General features: G+C 43.7%; 1 protein-coding gene and 1 long non-coding RNA gene across 3 annotated transcripts in view; one reads left to right on the top strand and one right to left on the bottom strand.

Moving 5' to 3' along the window:
• Nucleotides 1–14,853, bottom strand: part of LOC142363808 (uncharacterized) — a 33,098-nt gene extending 18,245 nt beyond the window's left edge. Inside the window, exons 1-5 of one of the 2 annotated variants that reach the window (XR_012765986.1) lie at nucleotides 14,770–14,853; nucleotides 10,516–10,686; nucleotides 8,702–8,866; nucleotides 7,845–8,002; nucleotides 3,061–7,760 (exon numbers count right to left, since the gene is read on the bottom strand). This is a non-coding gene — a long non-coding RNA (uncharacterized LOC142363808). Of the gene's footprint in view, nucleotides 1–3,060; nucleotides 7,761–7,844; nucleotides 8,003–8,701; nucleotides 8,867–10,515; nucleotides 10,687–14,769 lie in introns of those variants that run through there. The other variant, XR_012765985.1, reaches the window with a different exon arrangement.
• The window catches only part of PTPRO (protein tyrosine phosphatase receptor type O), a 154,843-nt gene continuing 147,747 nt past the window's right edge, over nucleotides 14,172–21,267 (top strand). Inside the window, 3 exon segments of the mRNA XM_075440599.1 lie at nucleotides 14,172–14,536; nucleotides 14,538–14,597; nucleotides 14,600–14,641. Of these exon segments, the coding sequence (XP_075296714.1) occupies nucleotides 14,429–14,536; nucleotides 14,538–14,597; nucleotides 14,600–14,641 (210 nt within the window). The 5' untranslated portion in view covers nucleotides 14,172–14,428.

Here is a 21,267-nt window from a genome sequence, read left to right as displayed (position 1 = left end):
ACTGTGGCGTGTGAAGTTCACTGGAGTTTCAGTGTGCGGGTTTTTTTGCTTGTTTGTTTTTTTACTATGTCTTAATTGGAGATATTTCTTTCCCAGAAATCTTTTTAACATCATGTGCCATAAAAGCCAACAGCAGATTTTACAGCTATAGAGCAATACTCATGTTATACTTCCAATTGCCACCGAGTGGCAATGTTTCAGGAAAATTTATTCAAGTCTGCTGACAATATTGTTGAACCCCAGCAGTGGGCAGATGGTGGAAGGTTTCCGTGTAACCCTCTCTGTACTCTGCATAACTCCGCGTGGCAAGGACAAGCACCCATGTCAAGAGGCAGGGGGAACCCACCAAGATGCTGGCGCAGAGAATTGCAGTGGTTGGGAGTGAGGATAGGGTGGATGGATTTAATTATATTTTTAAAAATTCTCATAATCTTTTTAATTTGGATAGGAGAAACTATCTGAGCTCTTCATGTTCTTTTTTCCTGATATTTAGGATTTAGGAGATCCTCCCCCCCACCATGTGCAACACAATGTATTTATTTTATGTAGGGAAAATCAGCACTGTGATTTTTGAAGCTGAACAATGTGCAGAATGACATACTTGCCTGTTTCTCTCAGATTTACACCCAAATATTCCGTAACGCAAAAATAATGTATCGCATTAAGACTCTGAATTTCAGTAAGGCTGTTTAGCATCTTCCAACATTATTGTCTGTGTTTAACAAAGTAGAGTAATCTATGTTCACCCAGATACTGTCTTAACCTCTCAATGCACTGGGCACTTGTGTCTGTTTGAATTATGCATAAATGCCTGTGAAGGAATAAATGTCAAGAGAATTTCTCAAATTTGCTGTGTTTGACACAGGCCAGAGATAGGACACAGCCCAAACCCTGGATCCAGCTAGCCTCAAGCTCAGTCAGAGTCATGTAGCTCAGGTAGCTATCTGCTTCCTCAGCATCAAGATTACCTTACAGAATTATTCTGTATTTAAATATTAAGGTGGAAAATAAAATTAATGATCTGGATTCTGGCTAATCCTTGGGATCATGTTTTGAGATCACGCCCTGTAATTATTGCACATCAGTGTATGCCAGCTCCTTGATGGTGACTACGAAGGAACTGGAATTCCAGGTTTATGGAAATGTGACACTTTAGAAAAGTTAATACTGACTAGTACACACTGCTGCCTCCTATGATGATATACAGTTGTGGATGTATAAAATCAAAGGTAATCTTCCCTTCTTCCTTGGAACTTGTCCCTTTCCCTTCCTCTTTTGCCTAATCTTGAGGTGGAGCCCTCAGGCTCTGCGAACACGCCTGCCCTGGCCCGACTCTCTCCATCGGGTAAAGCTACTCAATCCATGCTGGCCAGGACCCTGGGATAACTAAGCAACTTGTTGGGTGTGAAACTGAGCCCTCAAGAGAGCTTAAGAAAGTGCGAGGGTACTGAGCATGTCTATGCGTGCAGGAGTAGTCACTTCACGCATTTTGTCCCCTGCAAAACTGCTGTGGAGTAACACAGGCAAGAAAAGGAGGGGGTGAGGTGTGGAACCAACAAGTGCTGCTGTGAAGCTGCTGCAGTGCTTCTGCCCGGGAGAGAAGTAAAAACAAAGTTCAGGAGAACCGAACTGAAGCTTTTTTCCCAGCCGTATTCCCCCACTTCTTTAGTAAGGGAATAAAGGATTAGAGGACTTCATAAACTTCCACACCACTGAAAGTAAGTTTGTTCAAGGCTTAGCATCATTTTCACCCACAAACAAGGTCCGGGGAGGACACTATGGTTACAGCTGTGAGAAGGTTTATACTGTGTCAATCCTTGTAGCACTTGGTGAATGGGTTGTACGTCCACACAGTGGTGTGTTTTTGTTCCATCTGTATCAAGTAGCCTAGCGTACGTCCTTGCCCCATCCCTCTAATTTCAGAGGCACATCCCTGAATGTCCCTCCCAACCCACGTACTAACCTGAGCAATAGGAATTAATAGACATGCCCCACTAATCTAATGACGCTCTTTTTAAATCTTACCAAATTTGCACAGACATACTTTCACAGCTATTAGTTTCCAATGACATTCCTATTCCTAAGGGGGGGGGGGGGTCTTAAATTCATTGAAGAGTTTTCCTTACTCACTGTAGAGTATTAAGCAATAGAGCTATCTTTGATACCCATTTAATTAATTCTGCTGTAAGACACTAATTTATTCAGAAGGCTACCACTGATATTACACACGTACTGTATCGCTTATAGCTAGTCTAATCTAGTGTGCTGCACTTGTATTGATTTTTACTTTAGCAAAATATGGTCTGACAATAATGCATGGATTTGGAAAAGCTTTACAGTTCATAGACATTGGCACATTCATATTTGACTTTGTCAGCAAAGGAAAATTAGATCAAACAAGGTGCAATGATGCATTTGTTGCTTTGTGAGTCTCTAGTTCAGAACCTGACATTGATAAACTGTTGTAATTAATTCTCTCAATTTAATGACATGGTATACACTATCAGCAGAAGTGAGCTTTGATGCCAACATACTATATTGACTATCTTCCTATATTAATTAGAACATGCCTTGACAGAGTCTTTCCTTATATGTGACCAAGAGGGCAATGTAGTGAATTTTGCTTATGTGCGTAACCAGCAACACGCGTTGAGACGCTTCACACATGCTTACCCAGAGCAACATTCACCCAGAGTCAGAGAATGTTTTTCAGTGATAAAGCAGAAGGAATTGGGAAAGTGAACTTCTTGGCTCTATTCCTGGATTTGTTGTCAAGTGAGGCAAGTCATTAAACACAGTTTGACTCCAGCTTACCTATCTGTTTAATGGAGATAGTAATATTTTCCTGTTCTGGAGAGAGATTTTTAAGGTTTAATTAATTAATATTGTGGAGCTCTTTGCCATACTCAAATGAAAGTCAAAATATTGCTTGGCATAGCTTAAAATGTATGAAAACAAAGTGTAATCTGATAGTGCTTTAATTTTACGCACTTTTACTGAAAATTAAAATAATTTGATTGCACCGATGCTAACATTCAAATACTTCAGAGTTATTGGAGAGCTCATACTAAAAATGAGTGCCACGATACTTTGCAGACTTACATGTAAAACACTAGGAACAGCTGGCTAGTGATGCTGTTCTCATTTGATGATTTTATTTTGCTTTACAAGTGCAGAGAAAGTGCAAGAAAAATAGAAAAATTGCAGGATATTTTGACATTAACAGACACTAATAAGTGGTACTCAGTGCAGCTGCAGAATGAAGTGATTAAGCAGGTCAGCTTAAAAGAATAGGAAAAAAATAAGGCTAAAACAGGGGTGCAAATGTGTAGAAAGCATGAAATCCACAAAAGACAGCAATACTTGTACAGCTTTGCCCAGGTAATGCACTGCCTACCATGAAAAAGAAATGCTGTTAATGAAAAACAGACAGTCTCGCAAAAGAAGCTAAGATATGTGTGGTGGACTCCTACAGCACTGTATATGGGGAGGAGTGGTGAAAGCAAATACTGCATCAGCTGATGGATCTCAAGACCTCAAACCACTGTGCTTCCGCCCTCTGCCTGGTGCCACACCAGGCTATTGCAATGCCTCTGTCTCATTTGAATTCTGGAGGACTTGAATGTGTTGCCACCAGCCAAGGGTTTTGCTTACTTCTCAGGCTATCTGCCAGACGCTAGCTTGATCATGTTTTTTTGGATGAGGACTCTCTAATAGTAAGCATCAACTTAAATGTGCACCTGTGTGTATTCTGCGTGAACAATGATCTTAGCAGGAAGTTTTCACTTCACTTCTACTTCTATCCAATCTTCTTTCTTGAAAGTATTTTCCAACATTATTAATTCCGTTCCAGTGAAGGGAACACAATGAGAACACAATTACCTTTGGTTTCTTTGATGTTGACTCTGCTTGTGAGAATCCTGGAAGAATACAGGCTTTCTCAGGCTCACTTGAGCCTTTGTGGCTACACAGTCCAGCATATTTTTTTTTTTTCCTGTCATTGCAACGATGAATTTGTTGCCAGCATGGTAACCAGCTTCTCCTTTCTGACTCCTGTTGTGCTGACTACTTGAATCGATGTTGCACGTTAAAATGAGATAACTAGATTCAGGTTGGATGGATCAATGCCATTGGACAGAAATCTTGCAGATGTCCGAGTCTTAGAATGCGGTGAAAATTATCCTAAAAATCTGCATTTTCTGTGTTCTCATTTGCGTATTGTCTGCCTTTTTAGTTTCATCCTCTTTTCCACAGGCATTTCAATTGACCTCATAATGGTTATTTTTCTGGTACAGTCAGATTTTTGTGATAAAGTGTATTGCCATATGTAACAGGATCCCATTTCTCATCTCTGTCAAATGTAATTACTTTGATGGCAATGCATTCAAATCCACCTTGATATTAGAGCATTACTTGTTTCACTCAGTGATGGGACAGAAACTGAATAGGGTTTTTTAATATGCGTCCTTCCACTAGGGCTTTCATGGTCAAACATTTGCAACAAGGCTTACTTAAATTTGTGTCTTGCTATTCTGAACCCCAGCACGTATCTGTACCTTTCTGCTAACCATTTCTGTGTGCTACTGAAATCATAGAGTCCTCTTTATTTCAAGCTGTCCAAGGTCAACAAGATCCTCAAGTTAGAAGCAGGCCTGAACGAAATTCCGGGGAGCAAATACGGAATGAGACTTGGAGAGGGGGCATAATGGGTTGAAAACGGGTGTGAACCCCAAAGTTGCAGCATTTTTGGCACCTCTGTGAATCACTTTCAGTCTGACTTTGTGAATTCCATGGACCGAGTTCTTAAGCCTTTTACACTGAATAAATGGTATTTTCTCCTACAAACGCGTCCATTGACTTGAGTAGCTGTCTATTACAGGAATGTGATGCTCTAATAGAGCAAGCCGTTGTCAGAAAGCAGTCACGGCACTTCTCACAGTTCAAATGGGGAATTTCACATTTTCACTTCCTTTGCTGAATAGAAGATGTAAGGTGTATCGGATCTCGTGAGCATCATCCTGTATTAGTTACTCCTGGTTACTTAGGTTCTGAGAATTACTGTACCAAGGTGCCTTTGTTTTCCGTGGTTTTTAGCCCTGTGCACGTATCTGGGTCATGTCAGCTAGCAGTCTGCTTCAGAGGGACTGTCTCCATGCACAGCCTGCGTAAAGCTCCACATTTAATTATTGCAGCTGAAGCTATTATGCTTGTAGACACATTACCTCTGTCAAAGTCCCCATAATGTCATTTTGATGTTTTCTACACTATTGATCTTCCTCCCGCCTTGTGTGTATTTCCTAAGCTGACAGAAAATGTCAGAGCTGTCTTGTCCCAAAGCATCGGACCACTCCGGCCGTTTCGTAGCTGCCTCTAGTTTTACAAGGCGTTCAGTATGTACTTGAACAGCTCTGTAGATGCCTGTTTGATGTATAGTGTGTAGCCTCCTGGGGCTCCAGAGTTTTACCCCAAGCTGATGCCAAGGTTCTAATCTATGATATGGAAATGTCGAGGTGATTTCATGCTCTGTGAAGCTCTATGAATATTTTTAATTGACAGAAATGCCATGGAAATGAAGATTGTGCTGGGTTTTATTGTTGCATGTAGTTTTGTATGACTGTAATTTCATAGCAATTTAGTTTATTTGGCACTTTGAGATTTGTGGGTTGTCTGGAAGCATAAGAAAGTGAACCCCATATTTGTCATGGATTTGATAACCTTGGCTGAGCTAATGCAGGGACTCTTCTGCAGAGTCCTACCAGTGCTGGATTTATTGTTTCACACCCCATCCCCCTGCCACCTCCATTGGAGACTGACAGTCTCTAGTCTCTGAAATGCCTCTGAAGCACAAGCTTTCCTCACACTGCTTCAGTAGACTTCAATGCTACCCTGTAAGGACCATGTGGGCCAGAGCAGGAGATGACATGTTAGTTAGCATTTGTCAGGTCAAATTCTGGTTTCTCTTCAGAAACTATGGGAAATTTTCCTTACAAAATCCCTTCTGCCTTGTAGTAGACTCAGAACATCAGGTCATTTCCTTTAGGACATAGGAACTTCATAACTGAATAAATAAACGTAGTTTACTAGGTTGGTACCTGTGCTCAATTTGGGCAATGTGTGCCATGGTATGTGTTATCCTATCGTGAGCATTCGGTGGGCATAGCTTTTTGGTGTGCTACCACTGAGACTGGGTAAGGACACCAGCAGGAGCGTGTTTCATGGGGAGAAGACAGGCACTTGGCTTCTCCCTCAGCTGTCCCCATCTAGCCTAGGTCAACTCACTGCTATGAGCTCTCATCCTCTGCCCTCCTCCAGCATCAGTCAAACAGGTTGATTGAAAGCACATGTTGGGTTTTGGCCACAGGGAAGCAACTAACAGCCCAAGCAGAGCAGTGACCTGTGGAGTCATCCCCTTGACGTCGCTCAATGGCAAGTGGTGGATGCGAAGCTGCCTAGCATCCCCTCCTGGTGGGGCTGGGTGGAGAGTGAACACCTGTGCAGGCAGGCACTGTGGGCCTGGAGGACAAAAAAGCTGCTGATGTGCTCAGGGACTCGTGCTCATCCCACTGGAGACTTCAGCTGCTCTGCTGGAGAAGGGGGTGTTGGTGCCGATTTCAGCTGACGGCAGCAGCTAAAGGGATCTGCTTCTCCTAATTCACGCGGACGGCTACCTGACTTGCTCAGGTCTGCTAGCTTTCTTCTGATTTAAGGGCTTGCTGAAGATGTCAGGGTAGGGACAGCAAACCACAGTTTTGGAAAGAGCTGGCTATGAAAATATGCTATACAAACTGTGAAGGAGTATTCCTAGAGGTGAAAGTCACGTTAGAAAAAACAGTTTGCTGACTCATCCTATCAATCTCTATTAAATTACTTTCCAAAAATAAGTGAGGCATCCTATGCTTGCTGAAGTCAATAATGCAACTCCAATTAGTCTGAAAGTGTGGTAGGTTCATAACTGATGTATTTACCATATTAATGTGCTAATTTATGTAAACTGGATAGACCATATTTGTTTCTTGAGAGATGAAAAGGAAAGTAGACTATTTTTAATTAAGACTTTGCAAGGAGGTGCGTAGTGGGTCTGAAAAAAGGAGGGGAAATTCTGTAGAGATGTTCTAACACTTACGTATTTGAAAAAGCTTTTGTTTCCCTTCCTACTGTTGGACATTTTTTCCAAATACTCTGGAACGAGCCCACATATAATGTACAGAAAGGCAAAATGAAGAAAAGAAAAATCCTGCATCATCCTGTCCTTTGTGTTTAACACTCTTTCTGACGCCTGAGTTTTTTAAATTCAGTCCTTAGCATTTCAAGATATCATTGTCTTACCTGATAAATCCACAGATTTTCTTCCTATATCCATATAACACATAAAATTCTTTTAAATCCTGCTAAACTGCTTTCCTCAGTGATTTCTGTAGCTGAAATTAGAACACCTGACGGTGCCAATAATATATTTGCTGAATCTTTTCTCTCTTCTCTGAATGAAACTCACCCCCTAGGAAGTAAATTGTTTGTGAATGAAATGGGATTTTTATGAATGCATTTATGATTTCAAGCGATTTGACCCATTCTTACATAGCTGCAGGCCCATTTTCCACACGGGGTTGCTTTTGAAATTGTTTACTCTGAGTACCCGGTAATTGGCGTGATTAATCAAATGGTGTGACCGATTGCTTTAGTCGCATGTTCTTGCCTGATCGATTGGCTGGGGTTTTCGTGAAGCGGAGGGAAGACGCAGAGTCCTTTCTTTGAGCATCTCACTGCAAAGCGGTGAGGAAGAGAGCGGTGGGAAGGTGGCCAGGGCTGGCAGCAGTATCCCACCAGGCTGGGTCAGGGCTGCTTACCTTGCAGGTACCCCAGGCAGAAGGGCGACAGCACGGATGCTGCTGTGGGAATGCAGGCAGGGAGAGGGTAAAATAACAGGGCACTGCAGCCCCGTGCGTGAATGGGTTCTTTTGTCTTCATTTGGATTTCACGCTGCTTGTCCATCCATGGGTAACTTCTGCTGAGGAGAGAGAACAAATCTGACTGAAGACCTCACAAGGCCTTTTTTTTTTTTGGTTTGGAGTTAAAACTTTGACTTTGACGTGCTTCTGTTCATGGCTTTCTTGCACTATGGAGCATTTGAGCTATGTACTTCCCTCGCCTGCAAAGCTGGGGGATGGTTATTCTTGTTCCTTAGAAAAATGCTTTGGTACCTGTGGTTGGGAAGTAGTATGCAGAAGCTAATATTCTCATCTTTGCATAGGAAAGAAATCACTAATTCAGAAAGGTTGCTTATTGAGGCCAATTGGGAAATGGGACAGAAAAGGCACTGACTTAATGCATGCACGTTTATATTGGGATATGGTAACCCCACACGATGAAAACAGAGAAAAAATTAAGCATAGATGCCAGGGAAGAAAAGAAGGATGTTATCTGTGCAAAATTGCAGCTCCTATTGCAAATTTCTGGGGAGAGAAACGTTTCCTGTAAGTATGACTCAGATGTCTGTGAATCAATAGAGCCTCTGAGGGTCAGAGGAAGTCAGTGTATTTTAGAGGTGAAAGGTATTGAAGTCAGTGGCTGACTGGAGCAAGCCAGAACCTAGTCTGTCTTCTAGATGTTTTTCCCTCAGTTTTTTGCGGGAATGAAGAGCCTGGGTGGCTCTGCAATGTAAAGTACGGTTGAATTACTATGGATCACCCCCAGAAAGACGTACCCATCTTAAGCAGAAAAGATAGCTTGATTGCTCTTTTCTCATTGTCTTCTATGGCAGGGGAAGGTGCTAAAGGCAATCAGAAATTCCCAGCCTTGCTCCTTCTCCAGTGTGAGTGTGTCTTCGACCTCTTCAGATCGTAGACAAAAATGCAGAAGCAAGCTGCATCTGGAAGGAAACATACAGGCTCCAATAAGCACACCTAGAAACTGCAGCATATTTTTTTAAATCAACTATATCTGCTGAGACTTGAGGGAGAACTATAAAAGAGATTGTTCCTGATAACAGGCAGGGCCGATCAAATATTTAATAGCTCACAAGAAAGGTAAACGTGAATATTTTTCTTGGTATAAAACTCCATTCACAGAACTTGCTGTGTTTCTCAGGCATCCAGTAGCATCCAGATACCCTAGGACAAATAAAAGTTGCATATGCTGTTTAAATGTAAAATAACCTCATTGCCCTTTGTAAGTATGTTTACTGCTTGCATTCTGCAAAAAAACCACAGTCTGATCCAGTGCCTCTCCATACATTATTTCAGTGAACACAGCACAGTGTTAAAGGAAAGAAATATCAGACAAAATCTTTCAGAGACTTATTTATGAGGAAGAGATTCAACGCAAAGGCAGACTTCTGACTCTCTTTGTAAAGGGAAATGATGTTTTGTGGTATAGTTCACCGCTTCTCTTGCATTGAAAGACTAAGAAGCATCTGGAAGCTGGTCAGGTTGTGCATCTGAAGTGTGTCAATCATTCTTGTTATGAAAGATCTTAAAAAAAACCTGTCAACTTGTTTGTTAGGGGGACTGTGTGGCATACTTCTAAAAGTCACAGGGCTTGTACTTATCAAAAAGGAAGCTAAGATGAATTTTCACTTGAACGCATAAGTAGCAACCTGTGTACGTTATTCTACTCACCCTTTGCACTTGTTTTTGTTATTGTTTTATCCATTGCTGTCATTGAAATGAAAGGACTTTAGGCGAGAATATATTTAAGAAGGATCCATGCCTTTTTTTTTTTTTGTAAAAACATTTGTCACTGAAAAATAGCTTCAAGAACTTCATGGACTAGGACTTCTTCTACTTACAGGTTGTTGTGGGGTTTTTTGTTTGTTTTTTTATAAACTCATTTCATGCCATATTTATCCAGACTTGCTGAGGCCTGTAAAGCTTCGTATAAACCTGGGTGTATACTGCAGCGAAGAACAAATGGTAATCTACAGCTTTTCCCCTAGGCCAGGAAAACTTGGTAGATCTGACTGAGTGTTACTTTGGGGTTTTCAGGGGCAAGGGAAGGATTTACTCTGAACCTGAAATTAAGTCCATGTAAGCTACAAGCAGGAACACTTATATAAACATTAGAAACCACAAACCATCTTGATTTTTATTTTTCTCTAATAATTCAGGGTGATATATGGTAATTAATGCTGGTTCAGTGAGGATGTTACATTCATTAAATTGCTGATTACAAGGAAGCATGATTGTTTTAATTCATCAGGTCATTAAATCAAAGGTAAAGCTCTAGTGTTGTCACTAGCACAACCTCCAAGTAGCTGACGAGCTACCCGAGTAGCTCTTGACAGCGTGTGTTTGCTGTGGAGCCCTGCTCGCAGGCAGCGCTCTTAAAATGCAAGAGGATTTTCTTTTAACGATTTTTGTCTTCTAGTGATCTGTGTCCTATAATACCTTGAAATATCTTTATCATGCTCCTGCATACTGCACATCACAAAATAATTCACCCCCAGATTTTACAGTAAATCTAGTGAGCGCAGGCAGGACGCTGGGAATGTTGTCTGTATCATAATACCCTGTTACGCACCTCGCTGTCAGGTCCCTCTGCTCCAAATCCTCTGCTTCACCGTAATTCTGCCAGGTGGATTTAGAGAGAACCAAAGTCCCTTAAACCTGCTCTGATACCACGACAGCCCAGCGTACATCACAGCCCAAGAAAAATTAGGATGCTTTCCAAGTAGATGCTTAGAACAGGTTCCTAGGGAAAAAAGAAATGCTCATAATGCAACATGCTTTGGCCATATATCCATGCCATAATGCCACATACGACCTTCAACAAACTCTGGGAAAAGACAGCAGGGGGTCACAAGCGTCAGTCTTAGTGAGTCAAGGGAACTTGCTGGCAGAGTGCAGGACTCCCTTGAGCTAGCTGCTTTGTAGTGCAGGAGCCAGCCAAATGCAAAGGTCAGGGCTTTGACTTAGTCCTTGCTGTAGGGCCTTGTTAGTAGCTGGGAATATGTTTTGGCTTGTACTGTGCCAAGACGGGTTTTTTCAGATTTCTGGAATGCAAAGAGTGTGTGTGGGGGGCAAAAAAAGTTTTAGGCCAAAACACCAGGATCTAATTTAGAAAGAGCCATGTTTGACTCCAGAATGGGCTCCTCATTGGAGCAATCTTTTGCTGATTTTTATTTTTTAAATTTTTCTCAAACGTTTGAATGTTTTTCATCCAAATAAACCAAATTCCAGATTAACTTGTGAGGTATGCTGCTGAACGCTTCTCCCTTCTCCTGCTGGAGTGATGGAGTGGGTTATAGAGCCCTTAGGGAGCCTTTTGACTGTCGGTGTTCCTTTGGCTGGTCGATAGGGCTTTGAAGGACTTCTGGAGCTTCTGGAATACCCTTGTATCAGTATCTTTCACCAGCTGACCACTTGCAAACACTTACAAATTGCCCTATTTCTTTTTGCATGAGTAAATGGAAGCTATCTCATTGTCTCATTATTTTTAAAGCTGTGCTGGTTGATTAATAGACTCGCTGTTTTAACTGTTTAGATGCTAAAAGCAAGTAAGGTTGCCCTTGTTCTCGTAGTTCCTTTTTTTTTTTTTTTCTGATCTGTATATGCTTTTCGTACCGCCTATTAAGAAAAGGAAAAATTTCTTCCTCTCCTGCTTCATGTCCTACCTTCTTGCATTCTTAAGAAGTGCTCTGTATGACTTTCCAGGTTTCATCCATTGAAAAAGCCTGGAGCCAACCTCTCCAGCATGCCAGTCTTCGCTCACGTTATCCCTTCTTTCTGTACTTGGGTGTAGGCTTTGCTTGGCAGGAACTATTCCACTGCCTGTGATGAACACAATCCTGAATAGTTGCTAGAAAACACCTTTTTATAAAAAGGACTGACCTACCACTTTCTGAAGGACTCAGTTCTATTGGCAGGCTGGAATATTCCAAAGCACTGGCACTTTCTGAAAATGTTGAGCATCATCAAACCCCCCTAATTTAAAAAGGATGCAATTCTTGCATTCTCTTGGCTGCATTTTTCTTTGCCACAACAGCTAGACCAGAGTGGTTTAATATGAGTCCTTTAATGAAGGTTTCATTCCAGAAATGCTTCCCAATTCTTTTTGCTACTGTTCACTTTATCCCTTTAATTCAGATAGTGTTGTTCTGAGGCTAAAATGCTACTACAATTTCATATTTAAATTTTTCTTCTTTTTACGTGTGTTTAGTCTTGTTTATTCTTTTGCCATTTTAACATCTAAATATCATAAATGAGTGGAATATTGGAGCAGAAAGACTGCATGAAGTACAATCTTAATGTCAAAAATCATTGACTATTACAATTTAATTTACTTGGTAAACAAGAATTTCCTAGCCTAAAATTCAATCCACAGTGTTCAAGTACTGATGACAATCTTAACTTCCTACAGAAATTCACAGCTCTGTCTTTCACATAACCTCTCCCTTCATCCTGCCCCTGGGTACTGAAGGAAATCTAGCTAAGGTTAACCCATTGCATACCATTTTCAGATAATGCTCCAAACGCCAACAGTGATGGGTGCCCAAGAGAGGCCTGTGTCCCTCACTGGTAGCATCGAGTAGGTCTTTTCTGTCCCCAGCTTCTTATAAGTGAAGTCATGAATAGCATTTGCCTTCTGGAGCTCTAAATTTGGGCTTTGTGCCAGTGTCTACACAGGACCTGAATTTCTCCTTCACTTTCTGGATTAATCCCCTTCAAGTGTGGCAAATCACTGCTCAAGGGCCCATTTCAGTACAAAATAAGCACATCCCTCCATGGCTTTGGCCACTTTGAAATCAAGCTTTTGTTGACTGAAGGCCCAAATTATATGGAAATGAAAAATATGCCACGTATAAGCCAGGCAGGGCTCTGAAATGCAGATTCATTATTGTCTAATTTAGTAACGCTGTTAGAAAACAAGTTTGTAATCGATCAGTTTAGAGGATATTCCCACAAGAATGTAATGGACTTCATCTTGCCTAAATGACTTGGAAAAATTCAAAACAAACCCTGAATCTACCTTCAGCCGCTGTTTTTAGTTTTTTAAGGAAAAGCAATTTACTGTAAGCAGTGGACCTATGCCTAGATCCAAAGCTGCTCTGAAGTTTAATGCCCCAGATGCAGCCTTATTACACTTATGACCCTCTCTTCTTCAGATCGACAGTGGTTATCATAGAATGCTTTGGGTTGGAAGGGACACTTAGAGGTCATGTACCCCAGCCTCCCTGCAGTGAGCAGGGACATCTACCACTAGACCAGGTTGCTCAGAGCCCCGTCCAACCTGACCCTGCATGTTTCCAGGGATGGGGCATCAACAAATTTCTTCCTTATGTCTAGTCTAACCTATGTAACTCTGAGTTATGGAGTTGTAGCTCTGATATCTTCACCGAGGATGCTCTCTAATTGATGCTGGTGTGAGGGAGAGTGTGGTTGCTCACAAACCTGATTCTGATGTAGTCGTCTTGTTTCGGAAAGGCTGTTTTCATCACAGTGGTTGAGTTGGGGGGGGGGGGTATGGGTGTTTTGGGGGTTTGTTTTGGTTGTCTCCCCCGCCTTTTTCCCAGGGACAGCATCTTAAGCAAACTTGCCTGTCCTTAAGTCTGGAGACAGCCCTGATCAAATCGCAGGATTGCGGGGTGGGCTGTAGAACGCGCGACAGAGGACATAGAATCATAGAATCACAAAGGTTGGAAAAGACCCTCTAAGCTCACCCGTGTGCCCCGCTAATCCCCGCGTCCCAGTATCTGGCGGGACAGGACGAGCTCTTCTCCAGCCCTCCAGCCTCCCAGGCTCAGACCCGTACCTCGAGCCTCTGAAGAGCTCCCCGCACGCTTTCTTCTGCCTCCCACCAACAGCCCCGAGGAAGACCGCGATGCTCCCGAAGGCCGTGCCGGCTGCTGGTACCCGGGCTGTCGCTCGCCCCGAGGGGCAGCCGTCTCCCTCAGAAGTCCAAACCCCGGTGCGGGGCCGGGCTGGTCCCCCCTACCCCCCTCCACGGGTGCTCGGGGCATTTCTGTCCCGCGATCGAGGGTGGGGGACAGGAAAAACGGCACTGGGGAGCGGTGGCGGGGATGGGGTTTTGCCTGCCGCTTCGCTTCTCCTGCCCGCGGAGCGGAGATGCTGCCGGGAGCGGGAGAGCCGGGGGGAGGGGGATGGCGGGGGGGGGAGGAGGGCGGTGGCTGCCTTCCCCCCCCCCCCCCCCCCCCCAATCCCTCGCCTTCCGCCGGGGTCTGGGGCCGCTCCCACGGAGCAGCCGGCCCTCCCGGGGCCGGCGAGCGGCTCTGCCCACCCCTTCCCCTGCAGCGAGCGGTGCCATCGCCCGAACTCCCGGGAGGGGAGACACCCCCCCCCGCCGCCGCCGCCGCCGCCTCCCCCCCTTCCTCCTCCTCCTCCTCCTCCTCCTCCTCCCCGCCACACACCCCAGATAAAAGGGGCGGGGGGCGCAGAATGCTCCGCTCGGCGGGGAGGTCGCCGCCGGCCGCCTGATGCTGCCGCAGTTCGCCATTGCCGGGCAGGGCTCGGAGCCGAGCGGAGGGAGGCGAGGGGCGGCGGGGGGCCCGGGGCCAGAGGAGCAGCGGCCCCCCCCGCCCGGCCCCCTCCGCGGGCCGCGGCCGCCGTGCCCCCCGATGCCCGGCCGCCGGCGGCGGGGGGCCGCGGGGGCCGGCTCCTGCCTCCTCTGGCTCTTTGTGTTGCTGAAGGTAAGTGCTGGGGAAGGGGAGGGGTGCGGGTAGAGGGGTGCGGGTATCCCCCCCCACCGTGGGCACCGAGGCCCCTCCGCGCCGCCTTTGTGCGCCTTCCCCCCGTCCTCCGCCTCCCCCGAAGTTACCGGTTCCTGGCGGGGGTGCCGAGAGAGGGGCGATGTGGCGGGCCGGGCGCGCCCGGTCCCCCCCCGTTAAACGTCGCTTGTCTCTCACGCATCCCCACCCCCCCCTCCCCCGTTTGCGGGGCTGACAAAGGGGCGGGCGGGCGGCGGGGCTCGGCGCCGCTCTCCGACGGACACCGCGCTGCGCCCGGGCTCAGCCGCCCCGGCAGACGGGTTTCTCAAAGTTCCGCTTGATGCCGCCAGCTTGGTTCCCCATGACGGTTTTTTTTCTTTATTATCTTGACGCTTTCCCTCCCTGAAGGGTTTCTCAGGCATATTTAATGCGCCTCACGCAACTTCTGGGAGAAAACCCCCGGACCGTCCAGGCGAGTGCCGCCGGCTGGAAGTGTCGCTGCCCAAAGCACGGCGTTGGGCGCTGCTGGAAACTTGGTTGCGTGGCTGTCAGTCGCAGTTCGGGAGAGCTCCGCAGCTCAGGGCCTGGCCTGACCTTTGGGGCTCATAAATGTTCTGTAGAAATCGTCCGGGCTGCCGGTGTTGATCAGAGTTGGCGGGATCGTGCCCGAGAACGGTGCTGGTGTCGCTTCTAAAATTGACGAGGCATTGGCAGGACGACTGAAAGGGAAGCTGGCGCAGCATCTGCTCGCGTATCGTAGGCGACTGTCAGCTGTCTCGTTTTCATAACTGCTGAAGCATACATTTACACAAGATAAAATGTTAATATACAGACAACATTTTGTTCCTTGGAATTTGAAGGTTTTGGTTTTTTTAATTTTTTTTTAATTTCTAAGAAAGTGAAAGACTGAACGTTATGACCCGCCAGAAAGCTGAAGGGCTGCGGTCAGTTTCTGTTCTGGTTTGTTCCCTAATACAGAAATGCACACGGGTTTAAGTAGCTGTTTCATCCCCTAGTCGGAGTTTGTATTACTCTGAATCATGGCTTTTTTAAAAAATCAAGGTGTTTTGATGGTAGGTGGTTTGTTACCACTAGTGTGGCAAAAATTACTGTGGTGAAGCAAAACAAGAAATAGGTAAATTGGTAAATACTAGACTTGTAAAAGAAATAATAAATCTAATGAAATTTGGTAAAGGTTGTCATTCTGTTGGAAAGTAATCATCACTTCAGAGCCAGATAAAACTCAGACAAGCCCAGGACTGGAAAGACAAAGAAAGCTGATGAGTATTAGCAGAATTTTGTAGCGTAGAGACGTAAAGCTGTAGCTCAGGGCAGAGGTGCGTCAGTAACTTCGTGTGTGACTGGATTGTGACTTTGGTTGGATAGCAAGTCATCTGTAATTAGTTATCTTGTATGTTATTATTAAATGCTACAATGAGAGGAAAACTGAGGCTTCAGAGGATGCTCAAAGTAAATGTGGTTATAGGAAAGTAGTTGGGGAAGCAAGAGCTGTGCTTGTTACAGTTCACTAGAGCAGGACCGTTTTCCTGAGCCTGAAATTCACTGGTTTCTTTGAAGTCTACATACTTTTTGCAGTGACAAATAATTGAAAACAGCTAATTTCAAAACAAGGCTTTTGCCTAGTTTTGTGCTGTTTAGTTTTGCCAGCTTATTGAAGCAGTATTAAAATTATCCAGGCTCAAGCCATCAAACTGATGTTTCACCTGGAAGTTAATCTTATTGAGAAAGCAGTGGCGTTGAACGGATGAATCTGAAGACGGGCAAAACTGATGTCTGCGTGCTGGCTGTTCCAGCATCAGCAGCCCAGATGTCACTCGCTAAGCTGTAGCTGCTTCATGTGGCTTTGATGCCCGTCTGGCGATCTGTAAAATCAGCAGCAGACTTTGCACGGTGATAAAACTGCTCAAAGCAAATTTTCTCTTCCCTTCCAGTTGTCGTATTTCGTGGTGTAAAAGCAATAGTGCCAACTTGTTCCAGCTCCTGACATTGTCTGAGGTTGCTGGTACGGTCAGTGACAAAAGGAGGTCGAACAGGGATGTTGCCCACTGTGTGTTATGTACCTGATGTTGTTGCCCATGGGCAAGCAATACTCAGTTTCTTTTTTCACAGTGTGATGTGATTGCTTTCTGGGCCCCAAGGCAATGCCATCATCTTTCTTGGAAATACAGCAATGTGATCTTCAACCTTTACGGTTGTCTGTCTTTAGTGGTTGTCTTACCTGATGGATAATTTAGAAACTAGCAGAAGAAAGGCATTGTGTGTGAGCTCAGATATTAATATGGATTTACGGCACTTCAGAGAGGAACAGGGTTGTGTCTTGCTTCAGAGAAAAGCCTTCAACTGTTCTGCTGTAGGAATCTCGTACTTAATGTGTTGCCAGTTTGCAATGGGTCTGTGTTCTCCGGTGTTTCAGGCTCTGAATGGTTGGAAGGTGTAGTCCTAGGCAGCTTGCTTTGTAATTGTCTCATTTTGGTGTGACAAAGGCATGGCTGATCACAGCTGAAAGGAAGAGCTGTACTTCAGCTAAATAAAGAATAAAAAAAAAAAGTAGATGCATTCACTGATTTCAGTGACTGATGTTATCTTGCTCATCTTTTCTACCTGCAATCCAGCAACCTTCCCTTGGTCATATCTGCATTGACCAGTTGAAGTTCTGCCCTTGATTATGTGACTGGTATGTCAGATGTCCCCTGTTGTTAGTAGCTTGCATCTGGGTGTGTTCATATTTTCTTGCTGTGTTATTTGTGTGGAACAAGGTAGAGATTAAGTAGGGGACAAAAGCGTCTTAAACAGGCCAAACCTGATGCTGGGACCTCGTGTACAATCTATTACACCTCCAAGAGGGTCTGGCCAAACAATGACAGAACTGGTTGGCACAGCAGTTCCATGTACTGACTAAATAGGAGGGATGACACTCTTCAGGAAAATTGTCTACAAATGCAAATAAGAAGCACATCTCTTCTTTCCGGGAGACTGAGGTCTTCGTATATCAGTCTTGCATGCTCTTTGGGCTCCGCAGATAAAGCGGGAACACCCTCTTTCTTTCTCCTAGCAAGGACAACTTCTTATGTCTAGCAGGGTTGACTTTTGGCCACTACTACATGAGTTTATGGAGTTTGGTGTCATAGTGAAGTCTAAATTTAGGTTTACATAGACCAAGTCATTCAAAGAGAGTCAGGTTCTGTAAAACTTCACTGAAAACGACCTTATCCAACAAAGGACATGTGTTTCTACTGGTGTAATTTTCAATAATATCTGCATCTAATGTTAATAATCAAAAACCATACTGTCAGGACATTCTCTCTTTCTGTGAGAGAGACCTTTTTAACAGAGGTTGATTTTACAGCTGGGAGCCCCGATGCTTCACCACTGTTTCCTCCTGGCTGAAAAAGAAATGGGCACTTCATGAAAATTTTGCTACGTTGTCCTTTCAACATCTCTTCCCTGTCTAAGAGATGCTGACTGAAGCTCTTATTGAGAAAACAAGATTGTTTGGGTTTTTTTTCACTTAATTGCAGGGTCCTGCCAGTATCAAAATAAAAACATCTTATCTTACCAGTTCATTTTTGTGTAAGATTTCCCTATGATGGGACAGACTCAGAGGAGCTACTGAGGTAAAACAGTCTGAACCTTGCTGCCTACCAATAGTCTGAGACTATCCAGGTCACATGGGAGAGAAAAGTATCCTTCCAGAAAAAGCACACACTTTTTTCTTTTTGAAAAACTTTATTATGAGTGGGCATCCTTAGCTTAAAATTTCTACAAGAAATTTAAGTCACGTTCTCTCTTGTTGCATTATTTTCGTGGATTATTTCTAGGCTAGGGTGATTCTAGAGGGCAAAGCTAACAAAGAGGATGCTTGGATGGCACCTCATGTTTACAGAACTTGTAGCAGGTGTTTACAAAACCCTCTCTGCCAGTGGAATCAGGGTCTGCTATTACTCTTTGGCAAATTTCTGATATAATTATGGTGAAATGATAGTGGACTGTCTGGAAAAGATCCTTCATCTCTGCAGGATTTGTGAGCCCCAGACTCAAATTGCAAGAGGTCGGTAAGGCAATTTCTAGGTTGCGTCACCTCAGCCAGAAGCTGCACTCAGGTGTGATCCATCATTCAGGTTAAGGCAGGGATGGTGCTGAACAAAGACCTACCTGTGTTGATCCCGTGGCAATCGTTAAAGGGCTCGCAGAGGTGCTGATTGAACTTGAGAAACCCACTAATCTCTGCATTTCTGATGTCACCACACAGAGCAATCCAGGCAGAACATGAAATGACCTTACAGGGCTTCAGAATAAATGTTAAACTGAACAGTCTTGCCTATATCTATCTTGAGACTCATTTTACTAGACAGTCTCAGCTCTGGAGAAGAGAGGTTTTTTTTTACTGAAGCATATGGGTCAAGATGATAAATGTCAAAAAAATAAAGCTTTGAAAACAGGTCCTTTTGCTGAACAACTTAAAAGGCTCATAGTTAATTTTAAGTATTCTTTTAAATTATTTGGCTCTTCCTTTGGAGAAGTATGTATCAATTTTACGATCCTAAGCACTCTTATCCTCTGGTAAATTAGTGATTATGCTTTTTGTTACTCAAGATTGTAAAACTTCTACTCTTGCAGCAAAATGCAATTGGTTGCAATGTAAAGAAAAAATCAAACCTTGATAAATGTTAAAAATGTTTTTTAAAATGAAAATCTTTACACAGTTTAGTACATAGGATTCTCCTTAGAAATTTGAGAATGACTTGTTAAATGTTCTACACACAGAAGCTGTTATAACTTTTTTTTATTAAGCTTCCATCAATGTGTACTTCAAAAGAGAAAATTTTTTGTGAAAGAAATATTGCAACACATACTTGCTGCCATGCGTACAATGTGTAACAGATGTGGGAGATGCTTATAACAGAAAGGTTACCTTGCTTTTCCTAGCACTGTGTGTTCTTGAATGAATGCAGCCAGTGAAGGGAGCAACTCCGAAGGAGGAAGTCTGTCGTCTTTACGGTAAGCCAAACATGATGCATTTCATTTCTGGAACTCCTTCATTCTTATGCTAGGAAATTACAGTGGCTTTTAAATGAAGGAGTTCCAGAAATAAAATGATATGCATCATGTCTGGCTTGCCATAAAGATAGCACATTGTTCCAGAGCAAAAGTAGTATGTGCTGTACTCAAATTACTATGGTTATCTTTGCATTTTCTCTTCTGGGGGGTGTGTGTGTGTGTGTGTTTAGAGAAGAAATGCTTTAAGGTAAGCATTGGTGATGAGTAAGTTGGTGACAGCTGATAGTAGCAGGGAAGAGAGCTAGCAGGTGGTATGTTTCTAAGGGAATTAATGCACTCGGCTTTCAGTAGGCTGGTTTTGAGGTGGCAGCATGGACATGAGAAGAAAATATGTGGGATTGGCACTGTGAATGGGCAGAAAACAGCATGTTGGGGAGGCAACATTTAAGCACGGGGATTGAGCACTTCAGAGGAGCTAAAAGGAGATAACAGAAGTTAACTGCTCTGTGCTATTCTGTGTCAGCCAGAGATGTAACATGAAGTAGCTGTTTGGTAGATGTGAACCTCTTGTGAGATGAAAATCCTAAATTCCTTTTTAAATACTGTGGGAAAAACAGATAATGTTGCCTTGCAATCTAACAGCTGTGACTTTGAAATGATTGGGCCTCAGTGCACTTTAAGCCATTGAGACATGGGTCTTGTAGTCATGTCAGAAGGGTTTGAACAACGTGGCTCCTTCAGGTGCTATAAACCTGCAGGTCCCAGTTTAGTTATATTGACTTTGGACTATACAATGCAAAGGCCAAATCTTTGCGATAAGAGAGGTAGGACTAAGTTTAAGCTGTTAATTAGATCGGAAACTCTTTCAATTTTAAGAGCTTTCAACCATTTCTTTCTGGGCTAGACACATCCCTAGAATCGACCAAGAAGGGGCTGCTCTTCCAGGCTGAGAGGAGTCTCCGGAGCAGACCACGGACTGTCCTAGTGGTCTTGTTCCCTTTGTGTAATCTGCTGTTTGGCACATGTCTGTTACCTGCACTCCAGTTTGTCAGGATCGCTTCCTCGTTGTTCATATGGAAGCCATTTTAATATGGAGAATCTTTACACCTCGTTGACCTATCAAACAAGAAGTAAGGGTATAGTTCCCATTTCACTTACAAACAGCAAAGAAATTTTAAATTAGAGTAAGAAAAGAACAAACCAAGAAACCCCCAAAGCCCTATTTAAATGTGGTGAAGAACAGTAGAGAAAATTGGTGGGAAAAAATTTCACAGGAAGAATGCTAATTAGCGTTTTCCCAAAGCACTGAAAGGCAGATTTAAGAAAAAAAAATGTTCATTTTCTAACAGCAGTGAAATTAATGTATTTATTATTTGCTTAGTGCTGCTGTGTCTAGCTTTGTTCTGTATGCAGAATATCTGCAGACTCTGCCTGGAGTCTGAAAGATAGACACATCAAAATAAGGATGCTTTAGATAACTGAGAATGATTATCATATATGCCAGTTGCTGGTATTCTCCAAGGGACGGTACACCTCCCAAACAGAAATAAGTCACAGTTGCTTCCCCCAGGAGCTGAGCAGTTGTTGTT

The sequence above is a fragment of the Opisthocomus hoazin genome, chromosome 1 (genome assembly GCF_030867145.1).
Source record: "Opisthocomus hoazin isolate bOpiHoa1 chromosome 1, bOpiHoa1.hap1, whole genome shotgun sequence".
Taxonomy (NCBI): domain Eukaryota; kingdom Metazoa; phylum Chordata; class Aves; order Opisthocomiformes; family Opisthocomidae; genus Opisthocomus; species Opisthocomus hoazin.
This window is presented reverse-complemented; position numbering and strand designations above follow the sequence as displayed.